The 26,089-nt window shown below is 36.2% G+C and overlaps 2 protein-coding genes across 3 annotated transcripts; one reads left to right on the top strand and one right to left on the bottom strand.

Moving 5' to 3' along the window:
• The first annotated feature begins 5,283 nt into the window (after window positions 1–5,283).
• LOC108458722 (uncharacterized) lies at window positions 5,284–6,531 on the top strand. The gene has a single exon (XM_017758124.1). The coding sequence runs from the start codon at window positions 5,284–5,286 to the stop codon at window positions 6,529–6,531; it is 1,248 nt and encodes a 415-aa protein (XP_017613613.1).
• Window positions 6,532–16,031: 9,500 nt separating this feature from the next.
• On the bottom strand, window positions 16,032–24,978 carry LOC108460740 (ferrochelatase-2, chloroplastic-like). Of its 2 annotated transcripts, XM_053027163.1 has the most exons (10): window positions 24,603–24,978; window positions 24,229–24,502; window positions 23,506–23,649; window positions 22,684–22,785; window positions 21,521–21,624; window positions 21,301–21,427; window positions 18,771–18,923; window positions 17,302–17,402; window positions 16,713–16,914; window positions 16,032–16,593 (listed from the first exon to the last, which is right to left on the bottom strand). In XM_053027163.1, exons 1-10 carry the CDS (start codon window positions 24,713–24,715, stop codon window positions 16,369–16,371), a joined length of 1,545 nt encoding a protein of 514 aa, XP_052883123.1. In that variant the 5' UTR covers window positions 24,716–24,978; the 3' UTR covers window positions 16,032–16,368. The 2 variants fall into 2 exon arrangements, with proteins under 2 accessions (XP_052883123.1, XP_052883124.1); XM_053027164.1 differs by lacking the exons at window positions 21,301–21,427; window positions 21,521–21,624.
• Between the last annotated feature and the right edge of the window lie 1,111 nt (window positions 24,979–26,089).

Genomic DNA, 26,089 nt, shown 5'->3' with positions numbered 1-26,089 from the left:
CTGTTTTAATATATACCCTTTTTAAATGTTTTATATATTACTTATTTCAGATTTATTACTACATAATATTCATTTTAAACTTATTTCTATTATTTATCTTAAATTATCTTACATATCATTTATTTTAAACTTTTTACAGGTCATTTTGAATTATTATATATATGTTCATCACTTCACATTGCTTTTTATTAGTTTATTTTAAAATCCTTTTTATATATTATTTTTGAATTACTTATTATTTTAAGTTTATACAATGTTTAATCTTAAACTTCCTTTTGTATGGATCATTTATTTTCAAATTATCATATGTTTTTATCTTAAACTCTTTATACGTTATTATATATATATATATATATATATATATATATATTTAGGTTAAGTTGTTTTTTTAATATACTATGCATATTATTTGTTTTAAATTTATTTTTATGTATTATTTATTTTAGACTTTTCATTAATGATTTTAAATTATTTTTATCATTTACTTTAAGTTGCTTTTCTAGTATTTATTTTAAACTCTTTACATATATATTTTATATTTAAGATTATTTTATTATTTGATTTAATTTGTTTTATACTATTACTTCATTTCTATATTTATTAAGCTTAATGTTAAATAATGTATGTTGTGAAATTATTGCTATTGCATATATGTTAATTTGCCTACTCGTATTCATATTATTGCCATGAGCTTGTAGAATATTTTATGCATGAATCATTGTTCCTTGTCGCACTATACTTCATTTTATATCATTGCCTCAAATTAGACCCCAATACATTTATCCAACAAATCGCTTTATTCTAACCTAAATAACTAATACACGTCGTTTAAATATTGTATTCGCTACTATTCAAAAACAAAATTTTCCAAATAAGGCAATGTTTTGCATTTTGGAACATCGAGGAATTGTGCCCTAACTTACGAGGTTTCGATTTTCTCGTTGTTTCTAAATAGTCAAATATCCTTTTCAAGTTTTAATACAAATGAAATTCTTATTTAAATTAAAAGACGACCTTGCGCTCAGGAATTCATGGTATTGTGTCCTAACTTACGGGATGTGATACTCCGATATCTCGGGATAAGGAAATCATTAAACAATCGTTTTGAGCTAATTCAAGAATTTTAAAATCGATGTTAATAAAAAAGGATCGTATTTCAAATCCATTCCCGATTTTTAATTTTTGACATTAAGACACTAACTAATCAATTCGGTACCAATTTTTGGGCGTGTCGAGGGTGCTAATCCTTCCTCACACGTAACCGACTCCCGAACTTGTTCTCTTGAATTTTGTGGACCAAAATGACGTTTTAGTAAACTAAAATTATTTTATTAAAACAAAGGTGATCCGATCACACCAAATAAAGATCGGTGGCGACTTCTGTTTTGATTTTCGCCTTTAAACAAAGTCGATTCCCGTTTTGAAAAAATGGTTTCGACAGCTTGGCGACTCCACTGGGGACTTTGAGAGTCAAGCCTTAAATTTATTAATTTTTGTCTTTCGTCAAAAATTGAAAATTAGTTTTAGATTTACTACATTACATGTTGTCTGTTATTTTCATGATTTTCTTCATAATATGATTGCTTTAAGTGGTTTAATTCTTTGATGTATCTTTGCATATCGCATCGCATTATTGGTCAATTTTACCCTCTTAAGTGGAAGTGAGAAACTACTCCTTCGTGAGGTCTTCACCTCCATATAAGATCGTGGATCACTTTCGGGATACATCCGTACCTGCGTATTCGTGAGGTTTTCATCTCCATATAGCCGTAGGGAAATGTATTCCCCTGAATCGAACTCGGTCCGTATGAGCCTATAATGGGTGAGGATCGAGGAATCTACTGGTTCAGGTACCTTTACTTTAGAACCAAACTACATGTAATGAGCCCTAAGAGCCTACCCTAGGTAGAACTACACCGAACCCTAGTGGTTACCCGATTAGGTGCTTAATTATTCCTTATTTGTTTTGAATTCTACTCTTTGTATATAATACTGACTCGTTGTGTTTTGTTGTTTTCGCATGGCATCTCATCATAAAAGGGTGTTGATTCACGTTCGGTTACTAGATAGGAGAGTTTAGCATGGAAAAAGGATTTCTTGATAGAGTGGAGGATAATGCGGCCGTCCGAGTGTGGTCCGAGAGAACGCAACAAGAGAAAGGAGATAGTTTAACCGAAGGATATGAATCGGAGTTGTGGGTTTCACTCGCATCAGTGTGACTCAGAACGACCTGTAAGAATTAAGGGATATATGGAATAGTTGGAATAGTGAGGTCAAGCAACTCTTTTACTGTAACTATGGGGACCTACCCTATTTGCTCGATGTAAAGGTGGACAAGTACTTGTTTCGGGCTCTCGCACAGTTTTGGAACCCCGCTTATAGTTACTTCACCTTCGGAGGAGTCGATTTAGTACCTATTGTGGAGGAATACATGGCGTTACTTAATTGCCTGAAGATTCAGGCCGATAGGGCCTATTCAAGACCTGTCAATGTCCCTCCCTTTTTGAAGAAATTGATAAATATCACGGGGATGAGCGAGCAATGGGTTGTAGCCCGCATCAAGCAAAAAGGGGATAGTAAGTGTATTCCTTGGAGGAATTTGAAAGATTTGATCTTTGCACACTCGGATTCGAAGAAAAGGGTTAACATTTTTGCCTTAAGCCTCTACGATTTGATCATCTTTCCTAAGGCACTCGGACACATAGATGAAGCCGTTTCAGATTTATTCGATCGACTTGATAAAGGTACCATACCCGTCCCGGTAATCCTCGCAGAAACTTTCAGATCCTTGAATGCATGTCGGAAAGTGGGCGAGGGAAGATTTATTGGTTATGCACAGCTTCTTCTAGCTTGGTTCCATAGCCATTTTTAGAAGGTGAAAAAGGTTTCCTATCGGGTCTTCTCTAAGGATTATTCCCCATTAAGAGAATTAGTGGCTACATCGAGGCAAGACGACATCTCTGAAGAGAAATGGATAACTATTCTCCAAAATTTGCGGACCGAAGAAGTTGAATGAAGGGCTCCATGGTTGATCCCTGACGAGATCTTATATAAGTGCGGTGATTTTGACTGGGTCCCTCTGGCGGGAATATGGGGAGCCGTTGGATACTCTCCACTGATGGTGTTAAGGTAATATCGATCAAGGTAATTTATACCGGTGACACAAGGGTTGGCACAATGTGAGTTCCCCTATAAAGATAATAATTATAAGAGGAGGGTTCGCAAGATATCATATGCTTAGAACCAAACTCAAAGAATGAAAGGATTCACTACAGGCCCAATGACGACCCCCGAGTATGAATGGTGGTGGGGTAAGAGAGTCAACGACAACATCCCAAGACCAAATTAAGAGAACACTCAACCGATAGAGGAGCATTTACGGGTTATCCCATCCGAGTTAAAGATCATTAAACAAGACTTTGAGAAAAGGAACTTGGAGTTGGGGAAGAAGATAGAGCAACTAGAAGAAGAGAAAATGAAGTTGGGATTAGACGTCGATATCCACAACCTAGAGGCTGAGAAATTGAGGAAGGGAAAGAACAAGGCCGATGAAGATTTGGATAGTCTAAAAACCGATTACAATAAGCTGCGTATGTAGATAAGAACTGTCGGTTTAGGTAAAACGTCGGAGCAATGGTGTCAAGAGATCAAAGAGGAAAAGACTAGAGCCGACCATTGGGAGAAAAAGTTTCAAGATACCCGAGTATGAGAGGATACTCTGAAGAAGAGTTTGTTAGAAACCCAAAACGAAAAGGAAAAGTTACAAGCTCGGGTGGCTGAATTGGAAAGATCACTTCATCAACATCGTAGCCGTAATTCGGTAATTGAGCTGAAGGCTAGTTTGAGCAGGATCGAAGAGTTGAAAAGAGAAGTAGAAGAACTCAAGATTACACTACGAGATAGTAAAATTCGAGTGAAACTTCTTAAGGCAAACAACAACCATTACAGGGAACAGCTTCACCACTCTCAGAACTAGATTAGAGATAAAGACTATGTCATGGGCGAAGCTGTAGCTCAGGTTCGGGAGGTAGCCGATTACTTGCAAACCATGGCAGTTCAGGCTGATGTATTGAGCTTAAAGTACGAGTTGGAATCAGAGCGAGGCTGAAACTTAACTTGACTTCTTAGGAATGTTAAGGTTTTAGGCATTAGGTCAAAGTTGTATATGTAATCATCCATTCTATGTAAAGAAATTTTTCTTCTAGTGAAGTTCTTCTAATAAAATTTAATTAGAGTCAACGCCTCTTTTTGCATTCATTCATTTGCATTACATTTCATCATATGCATTAAATTTCATGAAAAGACCGTGATTAAGCAAAATTATTTCAGTTAATCTGGAAACCAACAAGAATTAACCAACCGAACACAGCTACTATACCCGTCGTAAAACCAAAACAATGGATCAGAGATTGGAAAGGATAGAACACATGCAAAGGGAAATGCAAGAGCAGTTACAAACACAGATGCAAGAGCAACTGGCTAAAATACAACACGATATGAAGGAAAAAATGGAAGAATCCCAAAATAATCTGATAGGCCAGTTGGCGCAGTTGCTGGCTAGAGAACGCGAAAAGGGGAAGAGCACTATGGGGAACGATAATGAAGACCCTATCTATCCCCCAAGATTTGCTCCAGTAAACACTCAACCACAACCGGAGGTACACCCACAAATGGTACCCCTCACTATCAGGCCCCAACAATACCAGACCAATGCCTCGACACCAATGAATATTCTTATAGGTTCGGGCTCTAATCCTGAGGATAATCCAGCTAATCCATTTGTCTCGGACCTTGATGACATGGCAAAAATGGAGAAAAGGAAAAGTAAACCTGGCGAAACAACTCGATGATCGGTGTAAATGGCTTGAAGAAAAGTTCAAAGCGATGGAGACTGCTGATTACCGTGGCGGAATCGATGCTAAGGACTTAAGCTTGGTCCCAAATCTGGTGCTCCCGCCAAAATTTAAAACCCCAGAATTTGAAAAGTATAATAGGACAAGCTGCCCCGAAACTCATGTTACGATGTTTTGTCGAAGGATGACAGGGTATGTTAACAATGATCAGCTGTTAATCCACTGTTTCCAAGACAGTCTAATCGGATTTGCGGCCAAGTAGTATAACCAGCTCAGCCGTGCCTAAATTGGTTCATGGAAGGACTTGGCTCAAACTTTCATGAAACAATACGGTCACGTAACAGACATAGCACCTGACAGAATTACTCTACAAAACATGGAAAAGAAGCCAAGTGAGAGCTTCAGATAGTATGCCCAACGATGGAGGGAGATGGCAATGCAGGTCCAACTACCCCTCTTGGGGAAGGAAACGACCATGCTCTTTATCAATACTCTAAAGGCCCCATTTATTAACCACATGTTAGGGAGCACTACTAAAAGCTTCTCGGACATAGTAATGTCCAGGAAGATGATAGAAAACGCGGTAAGATGTGGGAAAATTGAAACGGGGGAAAGTGCCAAAAGATCAACTCCAAGAAGGAAAGAAAACGAGATGAACAATGCGAGTTTATACAATAAGGGTTATTCCAAGCCAGTCACAGTGAGCCAGCCGAGGGCAGTGACTGCTAGCCATCAGGGCTTCACAAGACAAGATTCCAACCCAAGACCTAACATGGAAAGAGTCCAGTTTACGCCAATCCTAATGACATATAGGGAGCTTTACCAGAATCTATTCGATGCGCATGTGGTGTCTCTATTTTACCTGAAACCCATACAACCTCCATTCCCTAAGTGGTATGACGCAAACACTCAATGCGAATACCATACAGGAATTGCGAGGCACACAATTGTAAACTGCACGGCCTTCAAAAAATTAGTCGAAAGGTTCATAAAGATGGGCATTGTGAAGTTCGATGATCCCATAGGACCTAATGTGGTAGGAAATCCGTTGCCCAGTCATTCAGACAATGGGGTAAACGCGATAGTCGAAAATAGAGGGAGGAGAACTAAGATGGACGTATCAAAGGTAAAGACTCCGTTGAGATGGGTTTGGAAGAAAATAGTGGAAAAAGGCTTACTTATACAAGATTTAAGGGAGAAGCCTGAAGGAGCAAAGTACTACTATGAATTCCACGAGGTGGAAGGGCATGAGATCCAAAAGTGTAATGAATTTAGGGCCCTGGTACAGAGATTAATAGAAAATAAAGAGATTGAATTCTTTGAGTATACTGAGGTCCCGAAGGGAGAAGATATGTACACGTCAAAGCAAGGGCCAACCAACAAAGTCCATGAGGTCAGTCACCCGGTCGTAATTATATCCCGACCAAGAGCCAATGAAGTCGGAGTACCAATTGCGCCAAAGGTCATAATCCAGAACTCCGTCGCTTTCCCTTATAAAGATAGCAAGAGGGTTCCTTGGAATTACGACTGCAACGTAACGATCCCGGGAGGGGAGAACCCAACTGGCACTTCGGAGAAAGGTCAAGATGAGGGTTTCTATATACGCAGTGGAAGGTGTTATACCCCGAACACAAAAGCAGAACTAGTTAAAGGAAAATCCGTGGTCGTTGAACAATAAAAGGAAAAGACAACCAGACCTGAATCACCTATCAATGAGCCTACAACTGAAAAGGAGGCTAAGGAATTCTTAAAATTCCTGAAGCACAGCGAGTATAGCATTGTAGAACAATTGCACAAACAACCAGCTCGCATATCGGTACTAGCATTGCTCTTGAGCTCAGAAACTCACCGAAGTGCATTGATGAAGGTTTTGAATGAAACATATGTTGCAGATGATATCTCTGTCAACAAGCTCGATCGTCTGGTCAATAACATCAGCGCGAATAATTTTATATTCTTTAATGATGATGAAATACCAATAGGAGGCATGGGATCTACAAAGGCCCTGCACATTACCACTCGCTGCAAGGGATATACATTGCCAGGGGTATTGATTGATAATGGATCGGCGTTGAATGCCATGCCCTTGTCCACGTTAAATAGGTTGCCAGTGGATAACTCTTACATGAAGACATGTCAAAACGTCGTGAGAGCATTCGACGGTACGGAAAGAAAAGTGATGGGAAGAATTGAGATACCTCTCTTGATTGGCCCAAATACATACGAAGTGGACAATTTGGTAATGGACATCAAGCCATCATACAATTGCCTGTTGGGGAAGCCATGGATCCACTCAGCGGGAGCAGTACCGTCGTCATTAAACCAAAAATTGAAGTTGGTGACTGAGGGTAGATTGGTAACGATAAAGCGGAAGAAGATATCATTGCATCTGTTACTAGTGACGCACCGTACATAGGTGCGGACGATGAGGCAATAGAATGTTCCTTTCGATCGCTAGAATTCGTCAATGCCACATTCATTGTCGAAGGAAACAAGATCCCAATACCCAAAATATCCAAAACTACGAGGATGGGCCTGCGATTGACGGTCGGCAAAGGAGCCTTGCCAGGAAGAGGACTTGGAAGGTGTCTCCAAGGAAGGAGCGAGGTACCAATGCTAAGAGAAAAACGAGACCGCTTTGGCTTAATATTTAAGCCAGACGTGAAGCAAAAGAAGAAAGAGCTAAAGAAAAGGCAAGAGATAAGAAGAGCGCGTCTGTGCGGTGAGGAGGTCAAGTGGGAACCAATGACCTTTCCTCATTTATCCCGAACGTTCGTGTCTGGAGGAACTATCCACCCAAAACAAGAGATGACATTGAAGAAAGTGGCGGAAGAAATGTTAGAAAGTTTGAGCATTAATGCCATATCTGAAGAAAGAACTGAAGAAGGGAATTTATCTGGAATTCGCCCTTACATATCGGGAAGTGTTTTGAACAATTAGACCGCGGAGGAGATCCCTGTAACTTTTAGAATTAACTCAGAGTAATATTCAAAACAAGCTTATTGCTCTAAGCCTAGGGGCAATAAGAATCTTTTTATGAAATAGGCATATGTCCAAATATCGTTATTTCAATAAAAAATGCATTTTTGCATATCATCTTGAGTAAATATTCTTTTATTCTTTCTACTTCATTCATAATCATACCATACAAATCAAATATTCTTAGATTCTTTTGTTCATTGGATTTCTTTCTTCATCCATAACAGGTCTCAAGATATCAATGATATGAGCAATGTTCCTACTGACTCAAAGACTCTTTTCGAGCAAGATTTGTGTATGGAAGACACTGAGGATTTTGAAGATGACCGAAATTGTAACCTATCTCCTGATTTGTTAAGAATGGTAGAACAAGAGGAGAAACAAATCCTACCTCACAAAGAGTTGGTGGAAATTGTTAGCCTAGGAGAAGGAAAAGAGGTGAAGATTGGAACTAGTATCATTGCAGAAATAAAGTAAGACCTCATCGAGTTACTCTGGGAATTCAAGGACGTCTTCGCATGGTCATATCAAGATATACCCGGATTGAATACTAATATTGTGGTACATCGACTCCCCATAAAGGAAGAATGTAGGCTAGTTCAACAAAAATTTCAAAGGATGAGACCCGATGTTTTGTTGAAGATAAAGGAAGAGGTCAAGAAGCAATTCGATGCTGGTTTCTTACAATTGGTCAAGTACTCATAATGGGTAGCCAATATAGTCCCGGTTCCTAAAAAAGATGGGAAGGTACGAATGTGCATGGACTATCGAGATTTGAATAAAGCCAGCCCAAAGGACAATTTCCCATTACCTCACATTGATACGCTAATGGATAACACGACAGGTTACTCGCTTTTCTCATTCATGGACGGCTTCTCGAGGTACAACCAGATAAAAATGCATCCTGAAGACATGGAAAAAATGACATTCGAAACCATGTGGGGGACGTTTTGTTATAAGGTGATGCCATTTAGACTGAAAAATGCAGGAGCAACATATCAGAGGGCCATGGTAACTTTGTTCCATGATATGATGCACAAGAAGATCGAAGTCTACATTGACGACATGATTGCAAAATCCAAAATAGAGAAGGAGCATGTGCAAGTCCTGAGGAAACTATTCTTGAGGTTAAGAAAGTTCCAACTAAAACTCAATCCTGCAAAGTGTACCTTCGAGGCCAGGTCAAGAAAATTGTTGGGATTTGTAGTCAGTGAGAGGGGAATTGAGATTGATCCAGATAAAGTCAAGGCCATACAAGAATTACCCCTACCGCGCACTCAAAAAGAAATTCAAGGTTTCCTAGGAAGATTAAATTACATCGCTCGGTTTATTTCACAACTAACGGAGAAATGTGACCCAATATTCTGTCTCCTTAGGAAGCATAATCCAGGTGTTTGGGATGAGGAATGCCAGAAAACTTTCGATAAGGTCAAACATTATTTGTCCAATGCCCCAGTACTGATGCCACATTGCCCGGATAAACTACTGATACTGTACCTAGCAGTGTTTGGAAACTCCATGGGATGTGTGCTAGGCCAACATGACGAGTCAGGAAGAAAAGAGAAAGCAATACACTATCTCAGCAAGAAATTCACCGAATGTGAGACAAGGTATTCGTCGATCGATAAGTTGTGTTGTGCTTTGATTTGGACAACCCGAAGACTGAGACAATACATGTTGTACCACACAACTTGGCTCATCTCAAAACTAGACCCTTTGAAGTACATGATGGAGTCAAATGCTTTGAACGGAAGAATGACTCGTTAGCAAATTTTGCTTTCTGTGTTTGACATAGTCTATATAAACCAAAAGGCTATAAAAGGGAGTGTAATAGCAGATTTTCTAGCCAGTAGAGCTCTAGAAGATTATGAGCTGTTGAGTTTTGATTTTCCGAATGAGGATCTAATGTATGTCATGACCATGGAAGAAGACTCTCAAGAAGGCCACCCCTGGAAACTGAATTTTGACAGAGCTTTCAATGCTGTGGGGAACGGAATTGGGGCAGTCTTGGTATCTCCAAACGGAGATCATTATCCTTTCATCAGTAAATTGGATTTTGATTGCACAAACAATATGGCCGAATACGAAGCATGTATCATAAGAATTTGTGCGGCCATAGAACGCAAGATTAGAGCGCTAGAGGTATATGGGGATTCAGCATTAGTGATCTATCAGCTTAAAGGTGAATGGGAGACAAGAGACCCTAAGTTGATCAATTACCGAAGGCTGGTTCTTGAGTTAATCAAGGAGTTTGACGATATCACTTTCTGCTACCTCCCACGAGATGAAAACCAGATGGCTGATGCCTTGGCAACCTTAGCTTCTATGATCAAAGTGAATAAACAAGAGGATATGAAGCCTATCCAAATGAGTATTTATGAGGCTCCGACTCATTGCTGCAACATCGAAGAAGAAGAAAAGAAAGATGATCATCTTTGGTATCAGGATATTTTACGATATGTGAAAAGCTGTGAATACCCAGACCAAGCGACTGAGAATGATAAAAGGACATTAAGAAGACTGGCTAGTGACTATGTCTTAGATGGAGAGATCCTATACAAAAGAAGGAAGGATCAAGTACTCCTGAGATGTGTAGACGCTGTCGAGGCTAAATAAATCCTGGAAGAGGTTCATGAGGGTGTCTGCGGAACACATGCTAATGGTTTCACCATGGCCAGACAGATCATGAGATTCGGATATTATTGGTCCACTATGGAAAGAGATTGCATCAACTATGCCAAGAAGTGCCATAAATGCCAAATCTATGGAGATAAAATTCATGTACCTCCTTCACCCCTTCATGTCATGACTTCTCCATGGCCTTTCTCCATGTGGGGCATGGATGTCATTGGGCCGATCTCACCGAAGGCATCTAATGGACATCGATTTATCTTTGTCGTCATAGATTATTTCACCAAATGGGTAAAGGCCACCTCCTATGCTAACGTCACAAAGTCAGCAGTCAGTAAGTTCTTAAAGAAAGAAATCATTTGTCGATATGGGATGCCTGAGAGGATTATATCAGACAATGCACTGAACTTGAACAATAGCACAATAGCAGAGGTCTGTAGCCAATTCAAGATCAAACACCACAATTTGTTACCATATCGCCCAAAGATAAATGGTGCAGTAGAAGCAGCCAATAAGAACATCAAAAAGATCATAGGAAAAATGACTGAGACCTATAAAGATTGGTACGAAAAATTACCATTTGCCCTTTATGCCTACCGGACGTCAGTCAAAACCTCTACCGGGGCAACACCTTTTTCTTTAGTTTATAGAATGGAGGCGGTTCTGCCTATTGAAGTCGAGATTCCCTCTCTACGCATGCTGTCAGAACTAAAATTAGATGAAGCAGAATGGATCCAGTCTCGATACGACCAGTTGAACTTGATTGAAGAAAAGAGGCTAAAGGCCATTTGCCATAGTCAAATGTATCAAAAGAGAATGATGCGGGCTTATAATAAGAAGGTTCGCCCTAGAGAATTCCATGAAGAAGACCTCGTATTGAAAAAGATCCTCCCCATACAAAAGGACTTCAGAGGGAAATAGATGTCAAATTGGAAAGGAACTTATGTGGTAAAGAAGGCTTTTTCTGGAGGAGCTCTGATTTTGACCGAGATGGATGGTAAAAGTCTACCTAATCCCGTAAATTCAGATTCGGTCAAGACGTATTTTACCTTAAAAAAACGGAGAGGCCAAGGCGAAAACCCTTAAAAGAGCGCTTTGAGACCAAAGGGGTTTTGAATTGAAAACCCAAAATGGGTAATTCAAATCGAAGATGGGGCATGCAGTAATATTGTCCTCTCTAGACTAACAATAAGGAATGATGCTACATTTTGAGGCATCAACAAAGTACTCTTAGTCTCCCCAACACATACCAAGTTCAAAGGGTCCTCGAGAGGATTTGCACAACGAAACTCATACTGCGGTATCTGGGGCACCTATTCTTATCTCATTCATTTTGTAAAAATGTGTTATCTTGATTAATTTATTAGTTCTTATTTTGTATCTTAGCAAATTTGCTATTTGGATTACCCTATTCATTCTGAGCTTTGCTCTCAATAATATTTCATCTTGTCTACCGCAATAATCTTTTTCAAGCGTTTTCCGTTAAAATGATGATTAATGGACTAATAATATTCAAAAAAGAGTTCTGCGCATTACTCCGAAATGCTCCTAAATGATACAAGGACCTGAAACGGGACTAATTAGTTTGAATTATCCAAATTCAAGGATTGGAAACGTGAGGGAAAGAATAGCGTAAATTGTAATTATTCTTCGGGTTTTTTGCCAAAGATACCAGTCAAAGAAAAAGGTAAAGTAATACGGCAATGATAAAACCTCGATGAACAACGAGTGATATCAAATCAAGCATTTAAAAATGACATTTTCGCATTCATGAAAATATCATTCATACACATCTAGCTAGGAGCACCTGATTCATTCTGATCATGACATCTTAATCATTTGGCATAAATAGGCATATGGAACCGATTCTACAGATCATTTTCCAAGAGGATGGTGTAGCAACATCGGTGAATTTGCAGATCTTGTCTCCCTGAAGTTGCAGTGGAACAGATCGAAGACGGCAAATCTTGTCTTCCTGAAGTTGCAGTGAAGCAGATTTAAGCCACCACTCTATCTCCCTAAGTTGTAGTGGAGCAGGCTAAATATTGTAGATCTTGTCTCCCTGAGGTTGCAATGGAGCATATCGAAGATAGCAAATCTTATCTCTCTAAAGTTGCAGTAGAGCAGATTAAGGCTAAATCCTATACATCTGAAGATGCAGTGGGTTGGATCAAATCTACCATGGCAAATCTTATCTCTCTGAAATTGCAATAGAGCAGATTAAAGCTATTAGCATTATCTCCCTGAAGATGCAATGGAGTGGTTTGAAATTACCAAGTCTTATTTCCCTGAAGTTGCAGTGGAATAGACTAAAGATAACAAATCTTATCTTTCTGAAGTTGCAGTAGAGCAGATTAAAGCTATAAATCCCATACCTCTGAAGTTGTAGTAGGTCGGATCAAGTTACCATGGCAAATCTTATCTCCTTGAAGTTGCAGTGGAGTAGATTGAAGTCGCAAACCTCATCTCCCTGAAGATGCAGTGGAGCAGGTTGAAATTATCAAATCTTAGCCCTTTGAAGTTCCAGCGGAGTAGATTGAAGCTACAAGTCTTTTCTCCCTGAAATTACATTGAAGCAAATCATAGCGCCAGTCCCTATACCCCTGAAGATGTAGTAGGATGGAACGAGGCTTTTAGAAGAAAAGAAGCACCAAGAAGCCAAGATTCAGTGAGACTAGGCAAAATTGGCTCCTTTAAGGTCTTTGCTCCATTCTTGTTACACGATAATGAGCAAAAAGGGGTAGCTGTAGTAGCTAATTTTGGCCTAAAAGAACCCAAACCAAATAAACAAGAAAACAGTCCAACACATGGCCCAAAATTAAGACAAAACCTACCCAAACCCAATTTACATCAAACCCTAGCCCAAATAATAACCCACTTGCTTAAGATTTTCAGCAGCAAACCCTTCCCTAAGATGCAGCCGCCGCATGCTTTCAGCCACCACCGCTCGGGACGCCAACCACCGACCTTCCACACGTCACGTCACCTACAAAGAGAGATCCACACGCAAAGTAATAGGAAACAACAAAGAAGACGACAAGAAATGGCAGAAAACAAAACAAATATGGACAAAAACGGATCTTATATCCGGTTATAAAGCTTCGAACTTTAGCCTTGTATTGTTTTTTACGCGCATTAAGCAATAAAAACAGCGAAAGAACCAAAAAGGTTGATTTTTTTTATCTCTATTTTCGTTTTAAATTCTGAGTTCATTTACTCTGTTTTTTTTTAATTATTTTTATATGAAAATAGAAAAAAGTAAAAAAGGAGGAAAGGGAACTTACCGATCTACTCCGTGGTTGCGCCATCAGGGCCTCCTCCTCTGTCGCCAGATTCGAGCCCAAAAGGGGAAGAGGGGTCTTCTCTTCTCGATCCTTTCGGGGCTAAAAAGGGGGGGCCTTCGTGCGCGTTTAAATAGGGGCTAAAGAGCCCATTGTGGCACCTCCGACCACCGCTTATGGAGGCCAGTGCGGAGGTGAATCGCTACCTCGGTGACTGGAGGAAAAGGAGAAGGGAGAGAGAGCAAGAAGGCTCTCTGCCTTTTTTTTTTTTTTTAAAGAAAATGAAGTTAAAAAAAAAGTAAATAAAAAATTTTGGCTTTAATAGCCATGCAAAACACTACCGTTTTGCACACACACACATACCCTCCCCACGCCCCAAAACGGCGCCGTTTAGGGGGGAACCCGTGTGTTTTGGACCTATGGGCTATTTGCGCGATCGGTCCCTCCAGGTTTCAGCGAGATTTAAATGCACCCGTCGCTTCATTTTTTTACCCGAATTTTCCCTTTAATTTTATTTAGATTTTGATTTAGTCCTTTTAAATACTTGCATCTATTTTTTATTCGAATTTGGACCTTAAATTTTCGTTTTTATTTGTAATTTTCCCCTTTTTTCCTATAAATCTGGACTTTTATTTATTTATTCATCTTAAACTATTTTTATTTATCTTAAATTTCATATATTATATTGTTTTAAATTGCTTTAGATATATTATTTCATGCAATCGTATAACTTTAAATTGTTTTATCCATTGTTTATTTTAAATCAATTATATGTATTATCCATTTTAAATTGTTTTATTATGTATTTTAATTTTTTTGTATGTTATTACTTCCAAATTCTTATATGTGTTATCTGTTTTTATATATACCCTTTCTAAATATTTTGTATATTACTTATTTTAGATTTATTACTACATAATATTCATTTTAAACTTATTTCTATTATTTATCTTAAATTATCTTACATATCATTTATTTTAAACTTTTTACAAAGATCATTTTGAATTATTATATACATGTTCATCACTTCACATTGCTTTTATTAGTTTATTTTAAAATCATTTTTATATATTATTTTTGAACAACTTATTATTTTAAGTTTATACAATGTTTATTCTTAAACTTCCTTTTGTATGGATCATTTATTTTCAAATTACCATATGTTTTTATCTTAAACTCTTTATACATTATTTTATATATATATATATATTTAGGTTAAGTTGTTTTTTTAATATACTATGCATATTATTTGTTTTAAATTTATTTTTATGTATTATTTATTTTAGACTTTTCATTAATGATTTTAAATTATTTTTATCATTTACTTTAAGTTGCTTTTCTAGTATTTATTTTAAACTCTTTACATATATATTTTATATTTAAGATTATTTTATTATTTGATTTAATTTGTTTTATACTATTACTTCATTTCTATATTTATTAAGCTTAATGTTAAATAATGTATGTTGTGAAATTATTGTTATTGCATGTATGTTAATTTGCTTACTCGTATTCATATTATTGCCATGAGCTTGTAGAATATTTTATGCATGAATGATTGTTCTTTGTCGCACTATACTTCATTTCATATCATTGCCTCAAATTAGACCCCAATACATTTATCCAACAAATCGCTTTATTCTAACCTAAATAACTAATACACATCGTTTAAATATTGTATTCGCTACTATTCAAAAACGAAATTTTCCAAATAAGGCAATGTTTTGCATTTTGGAACATCGAGGAATTGTGCCCTAACTTACGGGGTTTCGATTTTCTCGTTGTTTCTAAATAGTCAAATATCCTTTTCAAGTTTTAAAACACATGAGATTCTTATTTAAATTAAAAGACGACCTTGCGCTCGGGAATTCATGGTATTGTGTCCTAACTTACGGGATGTGATACTCCAATATCTCGGGATAAAGAAATCTTTAAGCAATTGTTTTGAGCTAATTCAAGAATTTTAAAATCGATATTAATAAAAAAGGATCGTATTTCAAATCCATTCCCGATTTTCAATTTTCGACATTAAGACACTAACTAATCAATTCGGTACCAATTTTTGGGCGTGTCGAAGGTGTTAATCCTTCCTCACACGTAACCGACTCCCGAACTTATTCTCTTGAATTTCGTGGACCAAAATGCCATTTTAGTAAACTAAAATTGTTTTATTAAAACAAAGGTGATCCGATCACACCAAATAAAAATAGGTAGCGACTCCTGTTTTGATTTTCGCCTTTAAACAAAGTCGATTCTCGTTTTCAAAAAATAATTTCGACAAATATGATAGAAGAAAAGCAAATTATTTTATTACCATAACAAGTAAAGATCATTACAATATATCGATTATGTTACTACTGCCATAATAAGGAATGCAACCTCCATAACAAGTAAAGTCACAACAAATTACCATGCACGGCTGCTTGTGTCTCAAGTAAAGTCTTAAAACTATTCCCCGAATCAGTGTGTGACCAATGGATTTAATTAAATATTAAAATCTCAGCATCCAATCCCAATATACTTTCCCTATTAAAATATGCTCTATTAGAATGCTATATAGCTTTGTTGCTTATCAAAATTTATACTTTTCAGGCACAGAGAGAGAGAGTGTGTGTGTGTCGGATTTAGTGGAACAACGGCAATATTCCCCACTGGTGCAGAAATCCCTCTCCAGTTGTGACCTCCAGTAGCAGCAGCACAAGCACTGCCAGCATGGCTGCTCTGCCATTCCAAGTTTCAGCACTTTTCGTCCAACCCCATTCCCAAACGGTCACCGGTGCTGGGAGCTCCCTTCGTTGCGAATCATAAGTTGCCAATAACTCTTCCACACTTCCAAGTGGAACTAATGACTGCACAGAAAACAAACACATCTCCCACTCAACCAAAACAATGATTGGTAAACTATGGTGGTTTTATGCAAGTGAAACAACACAATAACATTGGTGGAAACTGGAAAGCTTCAAGGTACCTGTCTAGCTTCAAGATTTGAAACTGCCATAGCTCCAACATATGGAAGACTCTCAATTACAGCATCTGCCAAGTCTGAAATGAACATTGGTTCACATCCTAATGCAGGAACACGACCCCAATTTTGTATACCGGATTCTAAAGCCAACTCTTTATACTCAACATCAATCTCTTCAAGAGTTTCAATATGCTCGCTGACAAAGCTGTGAATCAAATATCGAAGTTTTAGCAGGCCAAGGCAGAAATGTTGATTCAACAAAATATGCAACACTTATGGCTAGAAGAAGTCAAATAGGAGCTGTGTGATGTCATTACATTATTATGAGATCCTAGTTCCCTTGTGAATCCAACTCTTTATACTCAACATTAATCTCTTCAAGAGTTTCAATACTGGCCTAAGAAGCAGTGAGTCAAACCTCAAAATTTTGAAAAGACACTATGACTTCATATTTTGCTTGGATAATCAATACTACATCTTCAAAAGCCAGAGAAGTTATGACATAATGTAAAATGCAACATACACATAGCTAGAAAAATTGGAACTAGAAGCTATTGGATTTCATATATCATCACTGTGATAATCATAGTACCTAATTGGTACAGCCAGAAGACCTTTAACTCCTTTTCGCCCTAGGTCAACTATTGTGTCATCAGTGTAGGGCTTCAACCATTCCACAGGCCCAACTCTGCTCTGCAGGAACATTAACCAACCTTTAAGAAAAGAAGGCACCATAGAAAATTTGTTCAAGAGATGTTACAAGTAAAATCTTGTGGGAAAGATAAAGGTTAGGAGATATAAAACACACATTAAGTCGGGGGTGGAAACCCTTGATCATCATAAACTCCAACCTAACCTAATTCGTATATATGGAACAATAAATACTTTTTGCAATCATAAAACCTGAGAATCCCAACCTGACCAGCTTCACAAATTCAGTGAGACCCAACATGGATCCACCAAAAGAAGGTTACTACCAATACACAAATTGACTCATTCAAAACAACCAAAAATTTATCATTAGTTCAACAAATAGATTTCTATAGTTTTTGAAACACAGAGAGGAAGTCTGAAGGGGAGTAAAGGTTTGAACCTAAAACCAAAACCCCTCTAAAGAGGAACAACAACTACTAAAAATCTAAAAATATCTATACTCATATAAAGTAGAAATGTAACGGAAACAACCAGTAGCTGACAGAGAATCGTAAGGCAACTTTAATTAACTTCAAAGTCAAATATAGTTATAGGGTACATTGTCTTCAGGTTGTTTTTTTTTTTTTTTCTGACACTAGAAATTTCAGACTGTAGAGTATCTAGAAGACTATGGATGATAAATTTCATTTATGCTTTAAGTATTGTCATGAGTTGTGGCAATCAATTTCCAAAAGAATAGTAGAATTCTTTCTTCCTTTTCCAAATAAGACTCAATTTCAATTGTTAAGTCCCAAAAAAAAAAAAAAAAATCCTATTAAGGCTTTCCAGACATGTAAGCAAAAAGGAAGTGAGTTTGAATCCCCAGAGAACACAGTTCATCATTAATCCTTTATCCTCTCATTGCTGCAAACAAATGCTAGTCTACCCTTTTATCCACTCATTATAAGCTTTTATGAAGTCTTGTCCTCCATCATATTCAAAATTGTTGAATGCTATTTAACTAGCTCTTCAAAGCGCTTTTGGAAAGGGTTAGACATCTTAGCAAGGATAAAATCCAACCATTTCTGTAAATCTAGATTAATTACAACAACAGCAATGACTGGTAGCTGAATTCATGGAATAATGTCAATATAAGTACAGTAGAGGCTTATTTATACCGAGTATTAGCCCTCATCAAAGTAAATAATATTGCAACAAGTGAAAATTACATTTAGCCACAGCATTATCCCAACAGCACAGGCATCTTCTGAAGAGAAAATTAGAATCTTTGTAAGCATTTTTACATTGGGACTTTACTACCCATCCACATAATTCCAGAATCCAGACTTCGCACATATCAAAAACCCATAACTTGAAAATTAAGAAGTGAAATACATGAGTCAGGAGTAATATGCCAACAAGAAGTACCTGATAAGCAAGAGTGTATGCATTAGTGATCTTCCTCTTCTCTAATTCCTCTATTATCAAGTCCACACATTCTTCCATCTCTGCCTTATAAGGATCACCTGCCTCTTCTACATACGCAAGTGGCACCCCGTGTGCACTAAAAAATATTACCACCTGTAACATATACTCTCATTTAATATGCAGATTTATTGTAAGGTGACAAATTTTAAATTTTGGATAGGCAAAAGCACCTAAATAACTAAAAAATCAAGGAAGCACAAATCTAAGAAAAAATTGCATCTTGCAACAGGATAATAGCCAAGGCCCTCTTCACCACACACAGCCAAAGAAACTTCCCACGTGATCACTAAAAGTTCAAGAGCTTTAATAGAGAATAATATCAAGAGAAACACAGTTTCTTATTTCGTGCTACAGGATTCTTTAAATGTAAATAAATAGACAACAAAAATGAAAGGAAGAGGTCACTAGACACCCCAGTAAATACATAATGGTTTCAAACTAACTTGCAATTAAAATCTGGTTCTCAAATATTCTAAAAAATAGGCACAATAGAAAGGCCAAAGCTAAGAAGCCAAAAAGGCAGGAATCAAATGCAAAACTGCTATCTACCCGTGCAAATTCAGATGACAAGAAGACATGTTCAACATTTCAAAGAGTTCATGATTTTGACTAGTCAATCAAGACCAAAATCAAACTTTAGTAATCAGAAACAAGAACTTTTTCATGTATTATTATGCTGCTTACAGTCTTAGTGTACAAATTTCTGAAGATATTTTAATAACTAATAAACCGTAGCTCTGGCAGAGATAATGAGTGAGGGCTATTGCTGGAGAGATCAAGAGGGACACTATAATATCATAATCGAATGATCATCAGAGTTTCCGATTCTCCAGGCCTTCAAGATGATTGATACCTTCTACAAATACAAAAGCCCCAGCCATTGAAATTTGACTTGTCCTTGGAGATGACATATTTAACTCTAAAAAACTGAACATGGGTAGCAGTGATGGCTCCTATGACAGACTTACCACGGTAAAGGTCAGTAGCATATTTCAAAAATTTATAATTTAACATGTAGCATCAGATTCTCAATGAAAACCCTTAGAAATCCCACCACTAGAAAAGACTGTTGGTAAGAAGATTTTCAGAAATTGACCCCACAACATGCCAAGAATAAGAAATCTTCTTTACCCAGAACTATACCTTAAGATTTCCTATGCATTATTTACACATCAATAAGCTTGACCTCTCCAACATTTACCTCAGGTTCCTTTTAACCACAGTAGCCGCTTTCCTGCGTTATTGCAGACAAGCTATTCACTAGACATTTCGTACTGGGCTACATAAATTTTGGAGATTTCATTTTTCACCATCAACAGACAACATGCAAATTTTTGACAGTAGTCCTTGTTCATTCAGCCACATTCAAGATTTTAGTTATATATTCCCAAACAATTACTTTATAACAGATTGCTTAAGCTAATTTCTGCTAGTATTAACAAAAGGCATAAAAGTGCTAAAGAAAAAAAAAACTGTTTGTATTTAACAGCATAACTATTCTTTTAATAAACACAAGAAATTTCAAAGCTATGATAAACTCACTTAGGCTGAGAACATATACAAAATATATGATCCACTTTGTTTTCTTGATCTGTCTTAAAATAAATAGAAACTAGTAACTTTAACCCCATCGTCCAAAGGCTTAGCCTGAGCACCTAGGCAACAATATCTATCTCACTGCTGCATGGAAGTTTTATTTCAAGCAAGAGAATCAAACACTCCAAAACTTAATATGTGTGCTTTTAGCAATCAATTACTAACCAATATTCTTGCTATGTGGCCATATTATAAAACAGAAATAATAAATCCAACTGCTTGAGCTAAAATTTCCAACATTCGTTAAATTTCTGCAATAGGCAATTTTGGCAAAATAGACTACATTCTTAGACAAAAGATAGATTTAATTGCCGGGGACTTATTTCTCCTCATTATATTGCACAAGTAATAAACCAAGCTCTTTTTTTTTTCCTCCTTTTTTGGTACAAATAAAGCTAACCATGTAAGATATTTACAAACCAACAATAACCAGGCAATTCCCATGAGTAATAATACTAAAATCCAATAATGCAAAAGGTCAATAGTTTGAAAACCATTTTTAAAGGTAAGATTTTAACTGGCTGTGCTTATTTGCTTACTCAAAATAGCATTCCTCAACTTCAGAAGGATAATTTTCTGATGATCAAGAGGAAGTCAACCACATCCATTCAGGATTGTCATGAGGTAGCTTCCAAGTTTCAAGTACTATACAGTGAAGCAAAACTTGACAAGAGAATTAGAAACTCACTTAGGAACACTGCATCAGTTCCATACAAAATTTAGGTTCAACTTCAACAACCTTTCTTCTGACGTGAAAATCAAAAAGTAAATAGCACAACTACCTCACGTATTAATTCAGATAATGACCAGCCATGAAAGAAAAAATTGCCAAAACTCAGTCAACAAGATTACAGAAAAGGTTTTAAGGACATACCTTTTCAGGACGGTCAAACTTTTGCAACTCTTTTTCAATTAAATTTGCCATAGATTTTATATATCCTTCACGTTGATACCAAGAAGGTATGACTGTATGCTGCATGTTCACTAGATACTCATCATCGCTGATGAACCAATTGATGACATGGTCAGAGGAGTTTAAGATTATATTTTAAGATTACATCAAGCAATGCAAGAAAAGTGTCCTTCTTCCTCACCGAAATATACTTTCCAAGAGTCGAAGGCTTGAACCGCTAGTTGATATTGAAAATTGAGGATAAAGTGGAAGTACAACAAGCTTTGTTATTCCATCCTTTTTTATCTACATTATTGTTAGGAGGAAAGTAAAAATAATTATGTATCACCAGAATCAAGGTTCAAATAAGAAAAGGCAGAGGGAAAAAGGACAGCAGAACTACCAAAAGAAACAAGCAGATCATTATAAGTAATACCTGAATGAAACTATATACATATATACTTTTATATAAAAGCAATATTATCTGTGAAAAAGTGGACTCGTTTTAAGAATAGAAGAAAACAAGCAGACACCTAACCTCAAGTCAGTTTAATCTAATTATAAAGCATTCATATAGTTGCAACCCATAAATTTAAAAAGTAAGGTTTAAAATGTGAACATAGAAATAATAGCTTACAGTTGAAACATTACAATACTTAAACAATACTTTGGTGATTTTTCACTTACTTCTGCATCAGGAAAAATATTAAAGAAATTTCATATCGAATCAAGATTGAAAAAAAGCTCATCATGAAACTTCAAAAACGTAAAGCAGTACCCTCATCCAACAAGTTCAAATGATTTCAAATCGGAGACTAAAGTTAACTGCTTCAGGAGACATACAGCATCTGCATATACACCATCCTTCTTCAGTCCTCATCAAACAAGCAGGAAAACAACACAAGGAAACACGCATATTGGGCCATCCTTAAATATAGTTCAAACTTCAAATTCATTACTTACACAAATAAATCCAATAATTACTTTTCACTGTTCCGTCCCAATATTAGGAGGTGGCAATAGACAGAAGAACATCAAAAGTTAGTTTTCTGACATGTGTTAGCCAATATGAACTAACATTAATTTGGGATACAAAACACCATATGGAGGATCTAGGAAGAGCCTTCAAATTTCCAAAGACCCATGTGATTGTTTATTTGAATATATATACATATATATATGATACATCACATTCTGATTGTAAATTACCATCAGAATGAAGTTCTGTCAAGTACAAAGTTTCAAATATCATTGACATGCCCAAAGTCAAGTGGAAAAGAAATAGAAGTGGATTAATAAAACAAGAGAAGGCAAACACATCAGAGTTTCAGCCATCCAAGAAAAAGACTAAAACTAACCAAATACCTGCTCAATTGCTTCTTCAGTGAATGGATGCCAGTAACGCATACCAACGTACACTTTTGCAGGGACATCTTTCGCCCAAAGTGACTTTCTTAATTCTTCAGCCTGAAATGAATCATGATAGGCGATACATATTAAAGACTGGTAGAAAAGATACTAACATGAAGCAGATCAGGATTGCTTAAGCTATATATTTCCCTTTTGATAGCCTAGGAATCATCCAAACCATCAGCCAAAACAATGCCAATTATATATCTACTCTATTAAGGAAGAAGTTAAAATCCAACCATAAACAAATAAACTCTAGAAATGACAATTAATCGATTTACACAATTTGGACTTGTCAATTTTTTCAGTTACATATAAAACAATATATTTTAAAAAATTAATTGGCTGTCACAATGAACAGAGCTATAAAAGTCAAAACTAGCAGTACGCTCTAGGTTGATAGTTTCCATTACCAGTTCCAATGTTTAATTAAATTCATTTTAAAATTTCTAAAACTCTGTGAGTCAAGGTTGCAAGATAAAGGATACACGTCTCTGACAGAACTTATTGAGGGGGGGAAGGGAATAAAACATTACCATTAAAGGTAACATCAGGTAACAGTATAAAACAATTAGCAAAAAGTGAATGTTTATGCACATATCTGTGCATGGTGACGTACTCAAATGCCTCAAAATTACTTCAGAATAGTTCAGGTGCTATTTTGATTTTTTCTCTTCCACATTACTTAATGAGCATCGTAGTAAACTGAAAATGGTAGGTTTTATAACATATAAATGTGTCCACAAGAAACCGTAATGATAACAAAAGCAATCGTGCCTGATCATCAGTTATTCGTCGAAGAGGAGAACCACCACCAATCGAAGCATAGCCTTCCTTGCTCTTAGGTGCTCTAAGAACAGATATAAATTGTGCCAACGGCTTTTGCAAAAAACGGAACAACCTCGGTAGCCGTATAATATCCTGTCCGAAACAGAACGGAATGAAAAAATTGTCTAAGTAACTTTGATTAGAGGGAAAAGATATTACCAAATTCAATTTTTTGGCAACTAGACGTGGAAATAGCTAAGGATCTTCTTGTAAATAGAGGTTATGAGATAACTGTATTAATCTCTTCTTTTACATATGAAAACAAGAATCTAGGGCTGTTCAAGTTCTTTTAAGAAGTGCTGCAGTACTTGATCCACCATACTAAGAAACCACAGCCTTAATATAACTACATTTTTTGGCTCATGATGAACTTAGTAGCACAGCAAAGCAAGTAAAACTTGAAACAAAGGATCTAAACTTTTAATATGATACCCAAATCGAAAAGTGCTGTTATGCAGCCATTTAGGATTTGTTGTGGCCTTAAAGATGGATCTCTCCAACACTTCCAATTGATTCTGAGATTCTTTTGTATAACTATGTTCTTTTCATTCACATGATAAGCTCAATTGTACTTGTCTGTGTGAAAGGGAGTAATATACTAGTTATCATTTTGAAGAAGGGTCAAAATAATTACTAAAGAAGAAGAAATTGAAGCAAAATAATGCAACGAACCGGGTCGGCAAAAAGGTTAAACAAGAAGGGCTGCACATCATCAAGGGTCTCGGGACCTCCAAGGTTCAACAATAACACTCCAATCTTTTCCTCGGCAACAAGAGGCCCAGTGGAGATAGCTTCAGTGTTTGAAGTCACCAAAGCTCCCACGTTCACGGGAAACAAACGTTTCTTATTGGTACTGGACTGTTTAGAAAATGAAAACTGAGATGTCTCAGGGACGAGGCAATTTCTGGACACCCTTTGAGAGAGAGACAGAGCTCGAGGCGACAGTCTGGGAACATTCCAAAGTATCAAAGAAAACAAAGACTAAGGGTAAAGAAAAAGAAAAGAATGAAAAAACCAAAAGGCAGTGTAAGTGGATAAGAACATACAGACGAGGGAACTTGCAATGGCGAGAAGCAGAGGAGAGGCATGGAGGATGAGGAAATGTGGAAGAAGATGAGGCTGAGCAGGAAGCAGAGCTCTGAATTCTGCCACTTCTCATTGCTTTCTGTTGAAGTAAATGAAAACCCAAACCAAAACAATCGATAACTCTGAGCAACCAGAGATGAAAACTGTAAACCAAGCCAACCCCTTTATTTAACAAATAGTAATAATTATGCTGAGTCTAGTCCTCCATTTTTAATCGAAGCGAAGGAAAGGTGTGGGTAAGGAATTGGGAGAGAGACACTTGAGAACTGAATGGAACAACCACACTATAAAATCTTCTATCGTTTTCATCCTCATCCTTCACTTTTATTCACTGCCTACCATTTTTTTCTTCTTTTTTCCCTTTTTTTTTTTTGCATGTTAAAAAAATTAATAACATAATCAATTAAAATTAAAATATTTATATAAATTTTCACTTTTATATACTCTCCATCGAATTTATTTTCGATAAGATGAAATATCATAGAATTTTTATATTTTCTAAGTTTGTTTTATTAAAATAGACTTCATTATCAAAGTTTAATTATTATCTTTTGCTATCAATCTTTTTTATTAATATATTATATAAATAATGTAGTCAAATTTTTAAAAAGGATTAAAAATTAAAGATGTTTAATTTCAAAAGAAAAATATAAATAAAATCAATTGAATTAAAAATTAAAATCTCCCACCAAGTCAAACTTCGGAGTAGCTTCAAAAATATTGGTGTAAGGATTACATTATGTTAGATGTGAGGACCATGCGTTAGTTTATTTGTGACTTTTTTTTTTCTATTGTAATTACAGTTTAGGGTTTCTTTAGATTTTTTTCCCGAAAGCATAAAACGAATATATCAACCAGCTCAAATTAATATTTGGCATGGACATATTATGATCAACTTTACATCTTCAAGTAATTATAAATTTAAATTTCAAGTTAAATTACACTTAGTCATATGATCGACAATTTCATTATGATTCTTCAATATATGGTTAGAAGTTAGTGTAATAAATGTAACTCCACTAAATTGCTATTAACGTTTCCATCAACCAAAAGTGATTCCGTCAAAAGTGTATTATCATAATTTACTTCTACATTTTTTAACCTGCTTTCCCAAATTATAAAAAGGCCTTCCAAAACTGCTCTTATCTCAACTTTAAAAATAAAATTCTTACCAAATGTCAACAAGTAATTATATGAATAAATGCAGTAGGACTGGTATATTTAAAAAAAAATTACAATAATTTTAATTTTTTAAAATAAAAATTCTATATTTAAAAATGATATATATACTCCAATTCAGATTGATTTTTTAATTTTTATAATTAAATTATATATATATATTTGGTGATATTAATTAAAAAATATTATAATAAAATAGACATAGAATGTATCATCTGAAAACGAATCTTGGCCCACAATGATAAATTTAAATTTGTTTTTGTATGAA

Source organism: Gossypium arboreum, chromosome 4, assembly GCF_025698485.1.
Source record: "Gossypium arboreum isolate Shixiya-1 chromosome 4, ASM2569848v2, whole genome shotgun sequence".
Lineage (NCBI taxonomy): Eukaryota > Viridiplantae > Streptophyta > Magnoliopsida > Malvales > Malvaceae > Gossypium > Gossypium arboreum.
This window is presented reverse-complemented; position numbering and strand designations above follow the sequence as displayed.